This window comes from Lithobates pipiens, unplaced genomic scaffold (genome assembly GCF_037356315.1).
Source record: "Lithobates pipiens isolate NorthernLeopardFrog02 unplaced genomic scaffold, aLitPip1_a1.2 Scaffold_27, whole genome shotgun sequence".
Lineage (NCBI taxonomy): Eukaryota > Metazoa > Chordata > Amphibia > Anura > Ranidae > Lithobates > Lithobates pipiens.
In genome coordinates, this window is record NW_027507788.1 from 154,979,349 (window position 1) to 154,997,701 (window position 18,353).

Sequence of the window (18,353 nt, forward strand, 5' to 3'; positions counted from 1 at the left end):
TCCACCACATGGGTTAGTCTGATGTTCCCATCATTTTTATTAAGGGCCGAAAGAAACTCTTAGAGATGTTCCTGGCCATCCAGCCATACCATAAAGATGTCATCAATGTACCTCAGCCAGGTAAGTACCCCACCTAGATACTTTGGCATCTGATAAACCATCTCTAGCTCCCAGAGGCCCAGATGGAGACATGCATATGATGGAGCCCATGTTGCTCCCATAGCTGTACCTCTAGTCTGTTGATAGAACCCCTCTAGGAACTGGAAATAGTTATTGGTTAAAGCTAACTCCAAAAGTTCCAAGATGAACTTGTTCTGTGCCCCAAAATTAGGATAGGTTACCTCCAGGAAGGAGACCACCCTGAGGCCCCAGTCGTAGGGTATCAACGTGTATAAAGATTCCACTTCGATCCCATGAGTAGGGCCCCAGGAGGGATCTCCAAATCCCGTAATTTGATAAGCACATCACGAGTATCCCTGCACATAGGATGGCAGCAGAGTAACCAGGGTTTAGATAAATCCATCCATGTATCTACCCACTCTCTCAAGAGGACCCTTGATTGCCGAGATGATGGGTCTGCCAGGTTAATCTGTGAGGGATTTGTGAATTTTTGGGATTATATAGAAGGTGGGATTGTTATATTCTCCCACCCTCAGATAATAAAATTGCTTCCTGTTCAGTAAGTTTGCTTTATGGGCAAGAGATAGTTGTTGGCTAACCTTAACAGCCAGAGCAGGAAAGGGGTTTTGTGAGATTTTGATAGGTGGAGGTATCACCCAACTCTCACCCATATAAATCACTCAACAGCAGAACCACGTTACCTCCCTTAATACTGCTCTTGACTATTAGGTCCCCTGCCTTCTCCAACTCAAACCAGGAGAGATATTAAGCTCTCCAGGGCTAGTTTCTCCTCCTTATCCTCAGGGGTCATAAGGTAGTGAACCATCATTAAGAGAAGTGTCCCTCTGACCAGCATGCCAGACTTGAAAATAGCTTTACGTAGAAATAGGTTTATATCCTTATATACAGTAAATTTGCCCATAGGTGTTTCCAGGGAGGACAGTCCTCTGCCTAGTAATTGAATATGTCTTTCCTCAAGTGGAAAGTTTGAAAGATTAATTACCCGCACTGTACTAGGGGACATTGGTAGATCCACAGTGTCCATTTCCTCTGTTTGGTACTGTGGGTTCTCATCTGTCTCTGACTTTTCCCCTGGGTGTTGCCTCCCCCTTCTCTTCCTCGTGCTCCTATGTCTAGTCTCCCCTCCTCTTTGGGAAAATCCCCTGGGGGTCCTAAATTTTCTGCTCTAGTCCCATCTGTGTACACAAAGTCAACAGTTCCCAGTGGGCCAGTTCCTGGAATTGCTCCAGCGATGTTGATGTCCATAGGGAGGCAGGTGAGATGCTTGTTAGATTCAAAGACCAAGGCTATCCTCATAATGTATTGAAAAGGGCACGGCCTTCCAGCATGTAGAGTGATCTACATGCTGGAATGCCGTGTAAAAAATACAATATTGGTAAAACCAAGAGACAACTTCATACCCACATTGGTGAGCATCTGAGAAGTATAAGGAACTCAACCAAGGAGAACCATAATAAATAAAAAAAAAAAAAATTTAAGATATGTCCCCACTAGCACACCACTTTGCAGTTTTCCACGGAGGCAGCACAAGGGGTATCAGAATTAAGGGGATTTATACTCTTAATTTGCCATCACGTAGAGGTGATTTTGATACCATTCTGCTGCAGGAGGAAAAAACTTGGATATTAAGGCTCAAAGCGCTTGCACCCCTAGGTTTAAACACAGAACGTTGTTTTCAACCTTTTCTGGAATGATGAGGACATTTGCAAACTTACTGCTCCTCAAAATGAGATATATAAATACCCTCCAAGTATACAGTTTGATGTGATATCAGGAACTGATCACTGGCATTTCTTTCTATAAATTGCTATGATTGATATTGTTTCTTAATCATCATCCTTTTCTTTTAATGATTATGGTACCCTTTGTTTACTCTTTTCCCTCCTCATTTTGATTCCTATACAATTTATAGTATAAATAACTATTTTAGAATGTGGATCTGTGACTACATAATTGCTGGAGTGCCTCTGACCAGCAGCAGAGTAAAATTTATGTGGTGTTTATTATGGGAGGCTGACATCTAGTGGCAGCTCTGTGAATAGCAAATCCTAATTAAAGCGGAGGTCCGTCCGTCCGTCCAAAAAAAAAAAAAAAAAAACCAGCAGCTACACATACTGCAGCTGGTGGCTTTTAATAATTGGAAACTTACCTGTCTTGGAGTCCAGCGATGTCGGGTGCTGCCGTCGCCATTGCGGGTAAGGTTATCTGGCAGTGCGCGAGGCCTGCTCTTCTCTCCTACTGGCCCAGCGACAGGGGGAGGAGGGAGCCCCAGCCATGACGTCGATATCTGTGGCTGAGGCTTCCGGAGGTGGGAAAGGATATATCCTGTCCCCCCGAAATTGTCGCAAAGGAGGGGGGGGGGAGGAATCAGATGAGAGGAAGTTGCACTTTTGGGTGGAACTCTGCTTTAAGCGAGTGCTGCATATGAAGAATACTATAAATAGATGCTCACCACTAACCACTCCCATCCTTGATAAAAAAACAAAAAAAAACATTTAATTGGGTGAAACATATCGGACCCAATATCATGTCATGCCAGTGTATGCGCAGTCAGCAGCGGCCATTTTTTGGCTAAGCTAATAGGACGGCTCCTGGGACAACAGACAGCGCTATACAGCGTCTAGCAGAACCCCCAGGCAGACCACCTGGAACAATAGATGGCAGTAGAATACTCCAGTTACTAAAGCCCCATGCAGTGTATGACACAGCAGACCATTGATCCATACAATTCTGCTTCATATTTGTCAATACCATGCCTGTTCTGATTTGAGGCTCTTGTCCTCAGTTGCTAACTTCTCTGGGACTGTACCTTGTTTTAGTTCTGAATTATCTGGTTTCACTAGTCATTGAATATCTGGACTGTCCAATCAACAGTGGCCAGATGCCACCTTATACAGGACCCAATTCCAGTTCACCACTAATACCATTTAGTTAGCTAGTGGTACACTATACCAAGGACCTCAAGTGTACAGCCAATTTCATCTTTACCCTTGCTTATCCCCCCAGGCGCGCGGGGTGGGGGGGGGGGGGCTTTTTTGAGCACCAATAACTGGTTAAGCACACTGATCAATGGTGAGATTCACCAGGATCTGTGTGCATATTATTTGATATTCTTTGTACTTTATTAGGTAGCTCTGTAGTGGGTATTTTATGCATGCACTCTATGTGACGTATTTGTTTTTTTAATTAGACAACGTTGTCTTTTTTTTTTTTTTTTTAAATGAGCTTAGGTGTTGGTGATGGGTACTTAGTGTTTGTAATATATACAATCGATTATATATAATATATTATATTTTTTCTACTCTGGGAAAGTGGTCATTTTTTATTAAATTTTTTTAACACATTATGATTGCTTATATCGATGAATTTCATTGGTATAAGCAACCTTTTTTACTGAATGAAAGTGATTCAGTGTCTTTCGATGTGATTAGCCAATGATAATGACATGGTAGAGATGGGCTGTGATTGGCCGTCTGTACCACGTGATCAATTACAGCTAGCAACACAATTGTATACAATGGATGGCATGAAAGGAAGCCATCCATTGTTTACAATTGTCATATGATCTGCTGGGATTGGTCACATGATTCTGGCAGTGGGCCAGTATAGTAATCAGTCATCAGCTGTGTCCAGTGACAGATCCCACCACCACTTGCCCACATGAGCAGCGCCTTCTGAGAGGATGTGCGGCCATTAATCTGCTATAGGCCAGGCAGGAAGGTGTTAAAAATAAACCAATGCAGTCACCACATGTAGCTAATATTTTTGGTTTGGGGGTCAGATACACGAAAATAAGTGAAAATTGGCAGGGTATACAAGCTTCGTCATAGATGGCCATGAAAGGGAAGTAGATTCCCACCCCGAGAGAGGTCAGAAGTTGCATTAATCCACTAGCACTAATTATGGAATACCTCTTTAACCACTTTAGCCCTGGAAGATTTTACCCCCTTCCTGACCAGAGCACTTTTTACAATTTGGCACTGCATCGTTTTAACTGACAAATTGTTTGGTCATGCGACCTTGTACCCAAACAAAATGCGTCTTTTATTCACCCACAAAATAGAGCTTTCTTTTGGTGGTATTTGATCACCTCTGCGGTTTTTATTTTTTGCTCTGTCACTCAATTCACAGAGCCTTCTGAACTACAGACAGAAAGAATTATAGGGACACAGTCGGTACAGGAATCACAACTTGCAGGCAGAAAGGTATATGTATTATAGTCCGTAGAAATGAAAGTAAATTAAAAGAAACGAGAAGCTAAAAAGCATGCAGGGAATACAGAATTTGTGAAAACACATGGTCAGCAGACAGGCAGCGCTAACCACGCGAAAGGAGATTTTGCAAGTAAGCTTACATGGGATCGTCAAAAATAAATGTTTGTATTGCTATCACAATGCTGATTTTATAAAATGAAAGTCAATGCTGTGACTGTAGATCTACTTTAAAACTGTGCATTACATAAATGCTCCCTATGTCCTTAACCACTTAAGGACCGCCGCATGCCATTGTACGTCATTACAATGGCATGTACAGGCACAAGCACGTACATGTACGTGCTTGCCTTTCAGCGGGTGGGGGGGTCCGATCGGACCCCTCCCGCTGGATGCGGCGGTCCAGTTCGCTTCAGGAGCGATCCGGGATGAGGGGATGGCCGTTGGTTTGTGGCCATCCCTTCTCGATCACTCCTGGCGAATGAGAAGCTTCCTCCCACTGTGTATTGTATACACAGGCAGGGAGGAAGTGATGTCATTCTCCTCGGGGCGGTCTTATTGACCGGACTACGAGGAGAAGACACAGTAAGTCTGCACCAAACACTACACTGACACTAAATAACACACAGGCACACAACCCCCCCCCCCCCGATCGCCCCCCGATGTGCCCCCGCCCCCCTCCCAGTCACAGTGTCACTGATTGCAGTGATCATTTATTTACTGATCATTGCATTCAGTGTCAGTTGTAAAAGTAAAAACTGTCAGGGCAGTTAGTGTTAGGTCCAGGGTAGCCCCCTACCACCCCCCAATAAATATTTAACCCCCTGATTGCCCTTAGAGTTAACCCTTTCACCCCCTTTTGCCAGTGTCACTAAGCGATCATTTTTCTGATCGCTGCATTAGTGTCGCTAGGTAGCTAGTTATTTTTTTTAGGTTCACCGCCAGGTTTTTATAGCGCTAGGTACCCCGATATACTACCCAATAACGGTTTTAACCCCCCGATTGCCCCTAGTTAACCCTTTCACCCCCATTTGCCAGTGTCACTAAGCGATCATTTTTCTGATCGCTGCATTAGTGTCACTAGTGTCGCTAGGTAGCTAGTTATTTTTTTAGGTTCACCGCCAGGTTTTTATAGCGCTAGGTACCCCCATATACTACCCAATAATGGTTTTAACCCCCTGATTGCCCCTAGTTAACCCTTTCACCAGCGATCACAGTATAAGTGTCACTGGTGACGCTGGTTAGCCAGTTAGTTATTTAGGTTCCCCGTCAGGTTTTTATATAGCGCCAGGGACCCCCATATACTACCTAATAAAAATTTGAACCCCCTGATTGCCCCTAGTTAACCCTTTCACCAGTGATCACCGTATAAGTGTTACGGGTGACTCTGGTTAGTTAGTTTGCTTTTTATAGCATCAGGGCACCCACCATTTATTACCCAATAAAGGTTTAACCCCCTGATCACCCGGCGGGTGATATCAATTAGGTTTTAGGGTCAGGGTCTGCGTTGCCGCAGGCAGCGCTAGGTTAGTGCCAGTACCGCTAACACCCACGTGCAAAGCATAAACCTCCCGTAGTGGTATAGAATCTGAACAGATCAATATCTGATCTGATCAGATCTATACTAGCGTCCCCAGCAGTTTAGGGTTCCAAAAAAAACGCATTGTTAGCGGGATCAGCCCAGATACCTGTTAGCACCTGCGTTTTGCCCCTCTGCCCAGCCCACCCAAGTGCAGCATCGATCGATCACTGTCACTTACAAAACACTAAACACATAACTACAGCGATCGCAGAGTCAGGCCTGATCCCTGCGATCGCTAACAGTTTTTTTTGGTAGCGTTTTATATTTAAATCCGGAAGGCAGTGCTTGGTTTTCGGGGTCCCGTACGTGGATAGGCTCCCAAAAAGTCCCCCACATGTGGTATCCCCGTACTCAGGAGAAGCAGCAGAATTTATTTTGGGGTGTAATTTGACTTATGCCCATAGCATGTGTGAGCAATATATCATTTAGTGACAACTTTGTGCAAAAAAAAAAAAAAAAAAAAAAGGTAATATTCCTGCAACTTGTGGCAAAATATAAAATATTTAATGGACTCAACATGCCTCTCAATAAATAGCTTGTGGTGTCTACTTTCCAAAATGGGGTCATTTTGGGGGGTTTTGTGTTATTTTCGCATTTTATGGCCTTCGAAACTGTGATAGGTAGTGAGGAGTGAAATCAAAAATTTGCACCCTTAGAAATCCTGAAGGCAGTGATTGGTTTTCGGGGTGCCGTACGCAGCTAAACTCCCAAAAAGTCCCACATATGTGGTATCCCCGTACTCAGGAGAAGCAGCAAAATATATTTTGGGGTGCAATTCCACATATAACTATGGCATGTGTGAGCAATATATCATTTAGTGACAACTTTTTGTAAATTTTTATTTATTTTTTTTTTTTTTTTTGTGTCATTATTCAATCACTTGGGACAAAAAAAAAATATTCAATGGGCTCAACATGCCTCTCAGAAATTTCCTTGGGGTGTCTACTTTCCAAAATGGGGTCATTTTGGGGGGGGGGGGGGGGGGGTTGTACTGCCCTGCCATTTTAGCACCTCAAGAAATTAGATAGGCAATCATAAATTAAAAGCTGTGTAAATTACAGAAAATGTACTCTAGTTTGTAGACGCTATAACTTTTGCGCAAACCAAAAAATATACGCTTATTGACATTTTTTTTTACTAAAGGACATGTGGCTGAATACATTTTGCCCTAAATGTATGACTAAAATTTAGTTTATTCGATTATTCTTATAACAAAAAGTAGAAAATATATTTTTCTCAACATTTTCGGTCTTTTTCCATTTATATCGCAAAAAATAAAAATCGCAGAGGCAATCAAATACCACCAAAAGAAAGCTCTATTTGTGGGAAGGAAAGGACGCAAATTTTGTTTGGGTACAACATTGCATGACCGCGCAATTACCAGTTAAAGCAGTGCAGTGCGAAATTGTAAAAAGACCTCTGGTCCTTAGGCTGTTAATTGGTCCGGGGCTGAAGTGGTTAAGAAACCATTTTAAAGTTTTCTGGTACACAAATTAGTAACATTTCTTTTTAAGTCAACCGACACATACCGCCCCTGTTAAAATATGTCCTGAGCTTCTAGGAACCAGAGACATCTGGTAAAAAAAAAAAAGGGTTAAATAAAATGTATACCTACAGTGCCTTGCGAAAGTATTCGGCCCCCTTGAACTTTTCAACCTTTTGCCACATTTCAGGCTTCAAACATAAATATATAAAATTTTTATTTTTTGTGAAGAATCACCAACAAGTGGGACACAATTGCGAAGTGGAACGAAATCTATTGGATTTTTTTAAACTTTTTTAACTAATAAAAAAATGAAAAGTGGGGCGTGCAAAATTATTCAGCCCCCCTTGCGTTAATACTTTGTAGAGCCACCTTTTGCTGCGATTTCAGCTGCAAGTCGCTTGGGGTATGTCTCTATCAGTTTTGCACATCAAGAGACAAATTCTTGCCCATTCTTCCTTGCAAAACAGCTCGAGCTCAATGAGGTTGGATGGAGAGCATTTGTGAACAGCAGTTTTCAGCTCTTTCCACAGATTCTCAATTGGATTCAGGTCTGGACTTTGACTTGGCCATTCTAACACCTGGATACGTTTATTTGTGAACCATTCCTTTGTAGATTTTGCTGTATGTTTGGGATCATTGTCTTGTTGGAAGATAAATCTCCGTCCCAGTTTCAGGTCTTTTGCAGACTCCAACAGGTTTTCATCCAGAATGGTCCTGTATTTGGCTGCATCCATCTTCCCCTCAATTTTAACCATCTTCCCTGTCCCTGCTGAAGAAAGGCAGGCCCAAACCATGATGCTGCCACCACCATGTTTGACAGTGGGGATGGTGTGTTGAGGGTGATGAGCTGTGTTGCTTTTACGCCAAACATATCATTTTGCATTGTGGGCAAAAAGTTGTTTTGGTTTCATCTGACCAGAGCACCTTCTTCCACATGTTTGGTGTGTCTCCCAGGTGGCTTGTGGCAAACTTTAGACAAGACTTTTTATGGATAACTTTGAGAAATTGCTTTCTCCTTGCCACTCTTCCATTAAGGCCAGATTTGTGCAGTGTACGACTGATTGTTGTCCTATGGACAGACTCTCCCACCTCAGCTGTAGTTCTCTGCAGTTCATCCAGAGTGATCATGGGCCTCTTGGCTGCATCTCTGATCAGTCTTCTCCTTGTCTGAGCTGAAAGTTTAGAGGGACGGCCAGGTCTTGGTAGATTTGCAGTGGTCTGATACTCCTTCCATTTCAAAATGATCTCTTGCACAGTGCTCCTTGGGATGTTTAAAGCTTGGGAGATCTTTTTGTATCCAAATCCGGCTTTAAACTTCTCCACAACAGTATTATGGACCTGCCTGGTGTGTTCCTTGGTCTTCATGATGCTCTCTGCGCTTTCAACAGAACCCTGAGACTATCACAGAGCAGGTGCATTTATACAGAGACTTGATTACATACAGGTGGATTCTATTTATCACCATCAGTAATTTAGGACAACATTGGATCATTCAGAGATCCTCGCTGAACTTCTGGAGTGAGTTTGCTGCACTGAAAGTAAAGGGGCCGAATAATTTTGCACGCACCACTTTTCAGTTTTTTATTTGCTAAAAAAGTTTAAAATATCCAATAGATTTCGTTCCACTTCACAATTGTGTCCAACTTGTTGGTGATTCTTCACAAAAAATTCAAATTTTATATCTTTATGTTTGAAGCCTGAAATGTGGCAAAAGGTTGAAAAGTTCAAGGGGGCCGAATACTTTCGCAAGGCACTGTATATATTCTTGCTCTGAATACAGTAACCAAACACAGTACCATAGTTATTGATGCCAGTATTTATTCTTTATTTCAAGCATTAAACCAAACATATTCATTTCTGAGCTCTATTGAAAATTGTGCAGGCACTCTTCATTAAATAGTGTGTAAGTTTATTTAATGCATTAAAAAGAGAAACTTATTAAAACTAGCTGTGAGGCTGAATGATGTACAGATGCCCTTTCCACCCGGAAGACAGGATAGTATAGAGTGTGTTGATCAATCTGGCAAACCAATATATTGACAAAGAAATTGTGATTGGGACAATGACATTTAGTGCAATTTCTGGCAGTAAAAGGAAACTGGGCCCTACAACTGGATGCAGACCATGTTTGGAATATCAATCTCCTGATACAGAAAATGGTCAGATCCCCCAGATTCCGGATAAGGTTGTGCGGCTGTATCTGGAAGAAGGGGGCACTTTAAAGAAAAATAATTAAATAGACTGTATATAATGTACTGCGGCCATAGTTGGCTGCAAACACAACCTCCATCATAGACAGGCCAATGTACAATAGCTACTGGCACGTTCTGGTGCCTTTTCCCTCAGTGTTGCAATACATTCATTTGCCTTCAAATCACAGACTCCAAAGCATAGCGACTGCTTTGCAGATGCCAACGTCATGATAATTGAAATAACACAGGCCAGCAAATGTCAGGGACGAGAGAGCCAGAAGTCCACTATTGGCCAGCTTGATCTTGGTATCTCCATGAACATAGTCAGTCAGTACTTGTCCAACACCCCTAAAAAAAATTAAAAAAAAAAAAAAAAAATTGGAGGTAGATATATATATAAAATATTCATACACACACATTTTTCTAAAATACAAAGCATGGTATATTTACCTGATCTGTGTAATGGTATTTAACCACTTAAAGAACAAGGCTTTTCTGGATTTTTTTTTTTTTTTTTCTTTTTTTACAAATTTTTGCTAGAAAATTACTAAATGTATACTTTTAACAGAGACCATAGAGAATAAAATGGCGATCATTGGAATATTTTATGTCACAAGGTATGTGTGCAGCAGGTCTTTCAAATGTTTTTGGGGAAAAATACACTTTAATAAAAAAAAAAAAAATAAAATCATTAGTTGCCACAATTTTTTTTGCATAATGTGAAAGATGATGTTAGGCCAATTAAAGATACCCGGGGGGGGAGTGACCGGATGTGTGTGGAGCGTGGTGCGCAGGGTGCGCTGTGAGAATGCAGAGGGGCTGATGTGAGTGTGACGCCGCCACGCTGTCTCCTCCGCCCTGAGATGTAAGACGCAGCCCGTGAAAGATCGACGTAAGCTGAGGGAGGTACCAGGCTGGAGCATCCAGGGTGAGCCTCGAGGCATTGCGAAAGAGCACGCCGAACACCGCCGGGAACGGCCAAGAGTTACAGACGCCAGCCGAAGCTGACCGAGGATACTCCGGATAGCTCGGATAAGTGCAGGAGCGGAGACATGGCTATATGCTGACCGCGGTATTCGTGAGTACCCCCGTCGGGGGAAAATAGCTTAGGAGGAGACCTCCAGTGGTGAGGGCAAGTTGTAATTGAGGTACCCGGTCCATAAATCATTTAAGCCTGTTTATCTGATGTTAAGGGAGACGAGGCAGCAGGATACAGGTTACCATCTCTTTGCCTGGCTATCTTTATATTTATTTCTCTCTCCCAGAACTGTATGGAACTGTATGGTGTAAATGCCTATATAGGTACCTGTCAGCTGCTCGTCTAGTGTGGTCTCCCTCTGGAACGCAAGAACTCTTTTACTACCATTTAATGATACTCCAGTGGTAGGCTTTAGAACACACTCCTGCTTTTTTTTGTTTTTTTTTATTTGAATAAGATATAAAGAAAGTAACGGACGACACAGCAATACATTTTATTAAAAAAAAAGGAAGGAAAGCGAAAGAAAAGGGGGAAAAAAAAAAAAAAATCTCAGATTATACTATATTTATCCGTAAATAGTAGCCTGTAAGAGACTCTTTTTCCTTTCCTTTTTTTTTTCCCTCTCCTTCCCCTCTTTTCCCCTTTATGTAGCACGAAATTATAACTACAGCCGAAGGGACTTAATACCCGGGATCTCCCAGATTACCTTTTGGGTTTCACCCGGGGAGGGGGAACCATCTGTCCCTCTGTCCCTGGTCTCCCTTTATTTGTGTTTTTTTTTTTTTTTTTTTTTTTTTTCTTCCCTTCCCGGGGTTTTTTTTTCCTCCTCTCCCTTTCCTTTCCCCCTCACCAGCTTGGATTTAGACGGGGGGATTTCCCCCTTCTTGCAAAAGTTAAAAAAAAAAAAAAAATGTCAAGACAACGAGGAGAGGATCAGTCGCAGCAGGAAGGCACGGGGTCACAACATCTCCGCTCTTCTAAAGAAAAGGAAAAAAATAACCAGGCAGCAATCACAGCTGCAGCAAAATTGGAGCGATTTGTGCATACCCCGGTTCAAACTCCAACAAAGGGGGGACAGATGGTACAAACTAAAATTCAACATGGGGGCCCCACTGATAGAAAAAGCCAAGGCCAATCGGCATCTTTGGCCATGACAGTATCCGAATGTAAGGGCAAAAGTAGTAAGAGTCAGCGGGACACCCATGGCGACTTGGACCCAGCTGTGAGTAATGGTACATCGGAGGAGGAGGCCCCAACATTGAAGGATGTTCTGCAAGCGGTAAACGCATGTAAATTGTCCTTGGGGGAGCTGGCAGTTCAGTTTACAGGAATGAAGGAGGAAATATCACTAGCACGCCAAGATATTCAAAAAGTAGTTGAAAGAACAACGGTGCTGGAAACGAGAATAAGTCAAGTAGAAGATGACATTTATCCACTACAGCTGGAAGTTAAGAATATGAAAAAACAAATGGACAGCTATGCTACTAAACTAGACGAATTAGAAAATAGATCTCGTAGGGATAATATTAGGATGTTGGGGTTGCCCGAGAAATGTGAAGGCCCGGACGCAATAAAATTCCTGGAGTCCTGGTTTGTAGATACGTTTGGAAGAGAAGGGTTTTCACCATTTTTTGCGATAGAAAGAGCTCATCGGCTCCCCTTTAGAGCCCCGCCGCCTGGAGGCCGCCCTAGACCTATGTTGTTGAAGCTCTTTAATTACAAAGATAAGGTGACACTAATGCGTAAGGCGAGGGAAATGGGGAATACTTCCTTTAAAGGTTCAAGGATCTCATTTTACCCAGATTACTCCCCTGAATTGCAGAGACGCAGAGCGGAATTTCAGGCAATTAAAGCTACCCTACAGCAATACAAAGTAACATACGCACTGCTATACCCAGCAAGATTGCGCGTGATGACCCCGGAGGGGGCACAGATCTTTGAGTCAACCGAGACTGCATTACACTGGCTGGAAGTTAATAAGGAGTCTCTACGGAGTAGCCAAGGGGAGGGGGAGGGTAGATAGCGAGGGAGAGGGGAGGTTACAAGGAAAGGAGGGGGAGGGGAGGGGGAGGGGAGGGGAAGGGGAGAAGGAAAGAAATTTACTCGGTTTTGGAACACGTGTGATGGGACGGGGGGGGGGGGACAGCGGGGACGGTGGTTGTGAGTGTGAGCATAGGTGGGGTATGGATGTTACGGTCACGGTAAACCCCTTAAGGGAGCACCTTGATAGGTGGAGGGCAGGGAGGGAAGGTCGGGTAGCGGGGGAGGGGGGGGTAAAAGGGAGGGAAAGGGGAGAGGGGTGGTTTGGGGGTTGCTGGGGGGCGGATAGGGCGGGGAGGGGAAAAATGTTTAAAGAAAATCACGTGAAGGTAAAACATGATTATAGCACGATAAACGCACAGCAGAATAAGATAAATAAGATAAATAATATTAAGTTATGCTACTGGGTAACACATTTAAGGGCTAAATTTAAATTTAAATTTAAGGCACAAATACAAGTACACCAAATTTGGAAAACTTCATTGGAGGTGAAATCGGGGTTGGTGTATTTATTGAAGAAGGGTACACTGGTAGGGTTTACGCATTTCAAGTTGTATATACAATTGTGTTATTTAGCTGTGTGGAGTCCCCCTCTTCTTGGCCTGTTTTTTCTCTCACCTGATTGCATAGATGACACAGGCTAAAATTCTTAATGTTGGGTCCTGGAATGTGAGGGGCCTGGGTACCCCAGTAAAAAAGGCGGCAGTGTTTGCTGTGTTGGAGAGGTTCGATGTGGGGCTGGTCTGCCTGCAGGAGACCCACCTAACAAATGTGTCTAAACTACAACTGAACAACAGGAGATTTCAACAGCAGTATCACTCAGTATATTCCTCTTATTCAAGAGGGGTGAGTGTGTTAATAAAAGAGGGGGTGAGCTTCTCCTGCAGGCAGGTCAGCATTGACGAACTAGGTCGCTATGTTTTTTTATATGGTAAATTGGAGGGTAGCTACTGCATCCTGGCAAATATATACATACCCCCACCGTTTAAAATGGAGGTTGTATATAAATTGATGGAATTTATTGGGGATAAAGAAAGTATCCCGATTATAGTGCTGGGAGACTTCAACGAAGTTCTCGATGTAGATATGGACAGATTTCCCCCTAAAGTGCGACCCCGGGGTATGGGAGAAACTAGATTGAGTTTTTTTTTTAAGGAAATTGGGTTAATGGACCTGTGGAGAGAGAGAAATCCGAAAGTTAAGCAATACTCCTGCCTGTCGGGAACCTACGCCACCCTCTCCAGAATAGATATGGCATTAGGAAACACAGAGATGGCACAAAACGTAAGAGATATAGAATATATGCCCAGGGGGATATCGGACCACTCCTTGGTAAGGGTAGTATTAAGCACAGGGGTGAAAAAAACTCAACCGAACTGGAAGATTAGTCCCTTTTGGTTGGAACTAATAAAGGATAAAGAGGAAGTTATGTCAAAAATACGCGAGTTTATCGGTTTTAACGTGGGTACCGCCCCAATTACCGTAATCTGGGATACCTTAAAGGCCTTTCTTAGAGGTACCTTGATCCAGCAGGTAGCAAGGATGAAGCGAAAATCCAGGATGTGGGAGGAGTGTATTAGGAAGGAAGTATTAGAGGCGGAAAACAACTATGTAAAGGATCCAACCCCAGAAAATCAAAAAATATGGTTAAACAAACAACAAGGTTATAAGACAGCAATCATAAAAAAAGAAGAAAGTAAACTAATTTTTTTGAAACAACGGTATTTTGGAGAAGGAGAGGGGGTGGGCAGACTGCTTGCTCAGCTGGTAAAAACAAACGCCCCTCCCTCAGCCATTACTAGCATCAGAGCCCCAAATGGGGAACCGACCCAAAGGGGAGAGGAGATAGTAGAAATATTCGGGAATTTTTATAGGGAGCTATACCGATCACAAGGAGCAGGGGAAGAAGGGGAAATAGATAGATTTCTGCAAGGCCTGGAAATGGTGACTCTTACCCAGGAGGAGAGGGAAGTATTAGATGCCCCGATAACTATTGAGGAATTACAGCAAGCAGTGGCTGGGATGCCCAATCAAAAGGCCCCGGGCCCGGATGGACTCCCGGTAGAAATATATAAACATTATGGAGAATTGCTGCTCCCAGAGTTACATAAGACCTTAATGGGTACACTGGGGGAAGGACAACTGCCTGACTCAATGACGGAGGCAACTATCATTGTGATCCCCAAAGCGGATAAGGACCCTCTGGAAGTGGCCTCATACAGGCCAATCTCGTTATTAAATACGGATGAAAAAATCTTGGCCAAGGTACTTTCAAATAGGCTGAATCATTTCATCACAAAGTTAGTACACCCTGACCAAACGGGATTTATCCCGGGAAGGTCTACTAGCATGAACATCAGAAGGACTTTTTTAAACATGCAGACCCCCTCAGAGAATATAGGGGCAAGGGCTATAATGTCCCTGGATGTAACAAAGGCCTTTGATAGCCTGGAGTGGAAGTATCTTTGGCGTGTGCTAGAGAAAATAGGTCTGGGCCCTTCCTTTGTTGGTTGGGTCAAATTGATGTATAACGCCCCAAGCGCTAGGGTAAGGGTTAATGGCAGGTATTCTGAAAAGATCGAAATGAGCAGAGGGACAAGGCAAGGTTGCCCGCTGTCCCCTCTGCTCTTTGCGTTGGCTATAGAGCCATTGGCAATAGCGATTAGGGAAAGCCCCGGGATTAAAGGATTTCAAGGAAAGGGGGAGAGACAGGAAAAGATTGCCTTATACGCGGACGATGTCCTACTCTTCCTGGGGGATACGGGTCCGTCATTGAGTCAGGCAGTTACCTTAGTAGAGGGCTTTGGAAAATTTTCAGGATTGGCCATAAATTGGGGGAAGTCTGAGCTGCTCCGGGTCGACCCCCTGGATGGGGCGGCTGCGCCGGGGGGGATACAGGTGAGGGTGGTAGATGCTATGAAGTATCTTGGTGTATATTTGACAGTGAACCCTAATCAGTACATCAATAAAAATTTAATTCCACTGCTGAATAGATTTAGGTCTAAGTGTGACGTCTGGAGTAGGCTGCCGTTATCTGCGACGGGTCGCTCCAGCCTGATAAAGATGATATGGATGCCACAATTGCTATATGTCTTACACAATGCACCGGTATGGATATGCAAAAAGTGGTTCAAAAAACTGGACACCCTCTTCCGGGAGCTTATTTGGAAGAAGGGCACAGCCCGGATACGACTCCAGACGTTACAGTTACCGTTAGATAGAGGAGGTTTGGCGGTGCCACACCCTAGGAATTACTACCTGGCGGCGCAGCTGCAGCATCTGGCGGGTTGCGACTCGGAGCAGGGAAGAAAGTTAAGGGGAGGGATCAGGATGGTAGGAGCCCCACACGAACTTGTGGCCGAGGCCTTGGAGGCAGAATCCTTTCAGCACAGTAACTCTGTAACTAAGATGCTGGGCAAGATATGGAAAACGGTGAAATTAAAAATGGGCTACACTGGGCTGCCAGAATTTACACCACTCTGGGACAATAAAAACCTACCGGAATTATTTAAAATAGGTAAGATTAAAAGGTGGGAAGTGGAAGGCATAACCAAATTGATCCAACTCTACGACGGAGGGGCCCTAAGAACATTCCCGGACTTAAAGCAGATCTATGATATACCCCAACAATCATATTTTAGTTATCTACAGGTGAGACATGCCTTAGTAGCACAGTTCGGGGGGCACACGATACGGTGGGATAAAACACCCCTACTTTGGAAATTACTTACAACGGATAGGGCAAGTGGGTGTATATCAGAAATTTATAACCAGCTAGGTATGAACCGAAACCTGGAAGTTGATCACCCGAACTTAAAAAGGAAGTGGGAAGAGGACATAGGGGAAATATCAGAGGTACAGTGGAGGAGAATAATGGAGCTTGGGCCGGTGACGTCGGTCTCCCCCTCTCAAAGGATCTCACATTTGATGTTAATACACAGGGCCTATTATACACCCAAGAGACTATGCCTGTTTGGCAGGAGAGCCGACGACAACTGCCCTAGATGTCGGGGACAGGGGGACCTTCTCCACATGATGTGGCGCTGCCCAAAGTTATTTTGGTATTGGAGGGAGGTGGTGGACACTATTAATAAGATCTACGAGTTAGAATTGGTAATGAACCCGATCCTGTGTGTGCTGGGTTGTAGACAGGAGCGGAGAGAATCAAAAAGTACTACAGCGGCAGTGGTACGTTGCTTGTTCCAAGCACGTAGGCTGATCGCGCAAAGATGGCAAGCTGAGAGGGCCCCGCTGGTGAGTGAATGGACCCAAAGTATTAATGAATTAGTATGGAAAGAGAAGACACTATATGTAAAGAGAGGGAATTTTAGAGAGTGGAAAGAAATCTGGAGGCCCTGGATAAATGAGATGGGTTATCCTATTGATTAAAAGGAATTAGCAGAGGGTGATACAGGTGTTGTGGTGGTGGTTTACCGTAATTCTCGTGCTTATGTGAGGGAGGGGGGAGGGGGTGGGTTGGGGGGGGCAGGGGAAGGAGGGGGAGGGAGGAGGGGATTGGGGGGGGAGAGGGGAGGGTGGAAAGGAGAATGGGGGGAAAAGTTGAAGGAGTAAAATTGGGCTGTTGTTGTTAGTTAGTTTCTTTGTTTTTAGAACGTTTTGTAACCTTTGATGGAAAACTTAATAAAGAAGATTGGAAATAATCATTATAAGCCACGATGATGAGGAATCATGCTGAGACATAAATGAGCTGAAAGGTGATTAAGTCTCCTGCATAGGATTTCTGATGTGGAAAAAAAAAAAAAAATAAATAAATAAAAAAGATACCCAAAATGCCATGCTTTAAAATTTGCGCACGCTGGTGGAATAGCGACAAACTTCGTTACTTAAAAAACGCCAAAGGCGATGCTTTAAACATTTTTACAGGTTACCCGTTTAGATTTAGGGGTATTGCGCTAGAATTAACAATCGTGGCGATACCTCTTGAACACCGTTAAATATGTGGGTGTGACTTATGTATGCTTTCTCTTCTGCATGCAAGCTCGATGGGATAGGACACTTTACTTTTTTTTCTTATATTACACTGTCCCTTTTATTGTATTTTTTTGATCACTTTTATTCCTATTACAATGAATATAAAACATCCCTTGTAATAGAAATAAGGATGACAGGTCCTCTTTATTGAGAGATCCGGTGACAAAAAGACCCAAAATCTTTTACCTCTAAAAGCAAAAAGAAAAAAAATTTATTTTTGCATTTTTTACTTTTTTTTTTATTATTTGTTTTGGCCCGAGAAACTAAAGTGACGTCAGGAGTCGATCTGGTCAACCAAGAGCATAGAGCGGAATTGACTTCCTGCCCAGCAACGGCCACATCGGATAGCTCCCGGGCTTGACTGATGGGTCTGGTAAGCCCAGAAACAATCTTCCAAAAGTGATGCTGCGGCGAATCCGCCTGATGGACCATTTTTATCTGACGCAGAACCAGCCATAGTAAAAAAAAATAAGACCAGGCAGCTTGTTGCTGCCAGAACAAACGTCAAAGTAATGACATTTTTACAATGGGCCAGTCGGCAAGTGGTTATTAAAAGGAGAAGTCCAGCCTGAGATTTTTAGGTTGGCCTTTTTCAGCGGAGATCGGTCTGAAGTCCGCTCTCTGCTGATTTCACTGCCATACGTTGAGGCACCGCGTCACCCCAACTTCCAAGTCTGGATTCACCAGCTGCCTTAATTGATGGCAGTTCAGTCAGCCTCTCCCCACCCCT

General features: G+C 43.5%; 1 protein-coding gene across 2 annotated transcripts in view; it reads right to left on the minus strand.

Annotated features, from left to right (window-relative positions):
- Positions 1-9,221: 9,221 nt before the first annotated feature.
- SDHD (succinate dehydrogenase complex subunit D) overlaps positions 9,222-18,353 on the minus strand; it is a 33,763-nt gene continuing 24,631 nt past the window's right edge. For both annotated transcript variants that reach the window (XM_077457709.1, XM_077457708.1), the window contains exon 4: positions 9,222-9,960. In XM_077457709.1, coding sequence (XP_077313835.1) covers positions 9,795-9,960 — 166 coding nt within the window. In that variant the 3' untranslated portion in view covers positions 9,222-9,794. The remainder of the gene's footprint in view (positions 9,961-18,353) is intronic.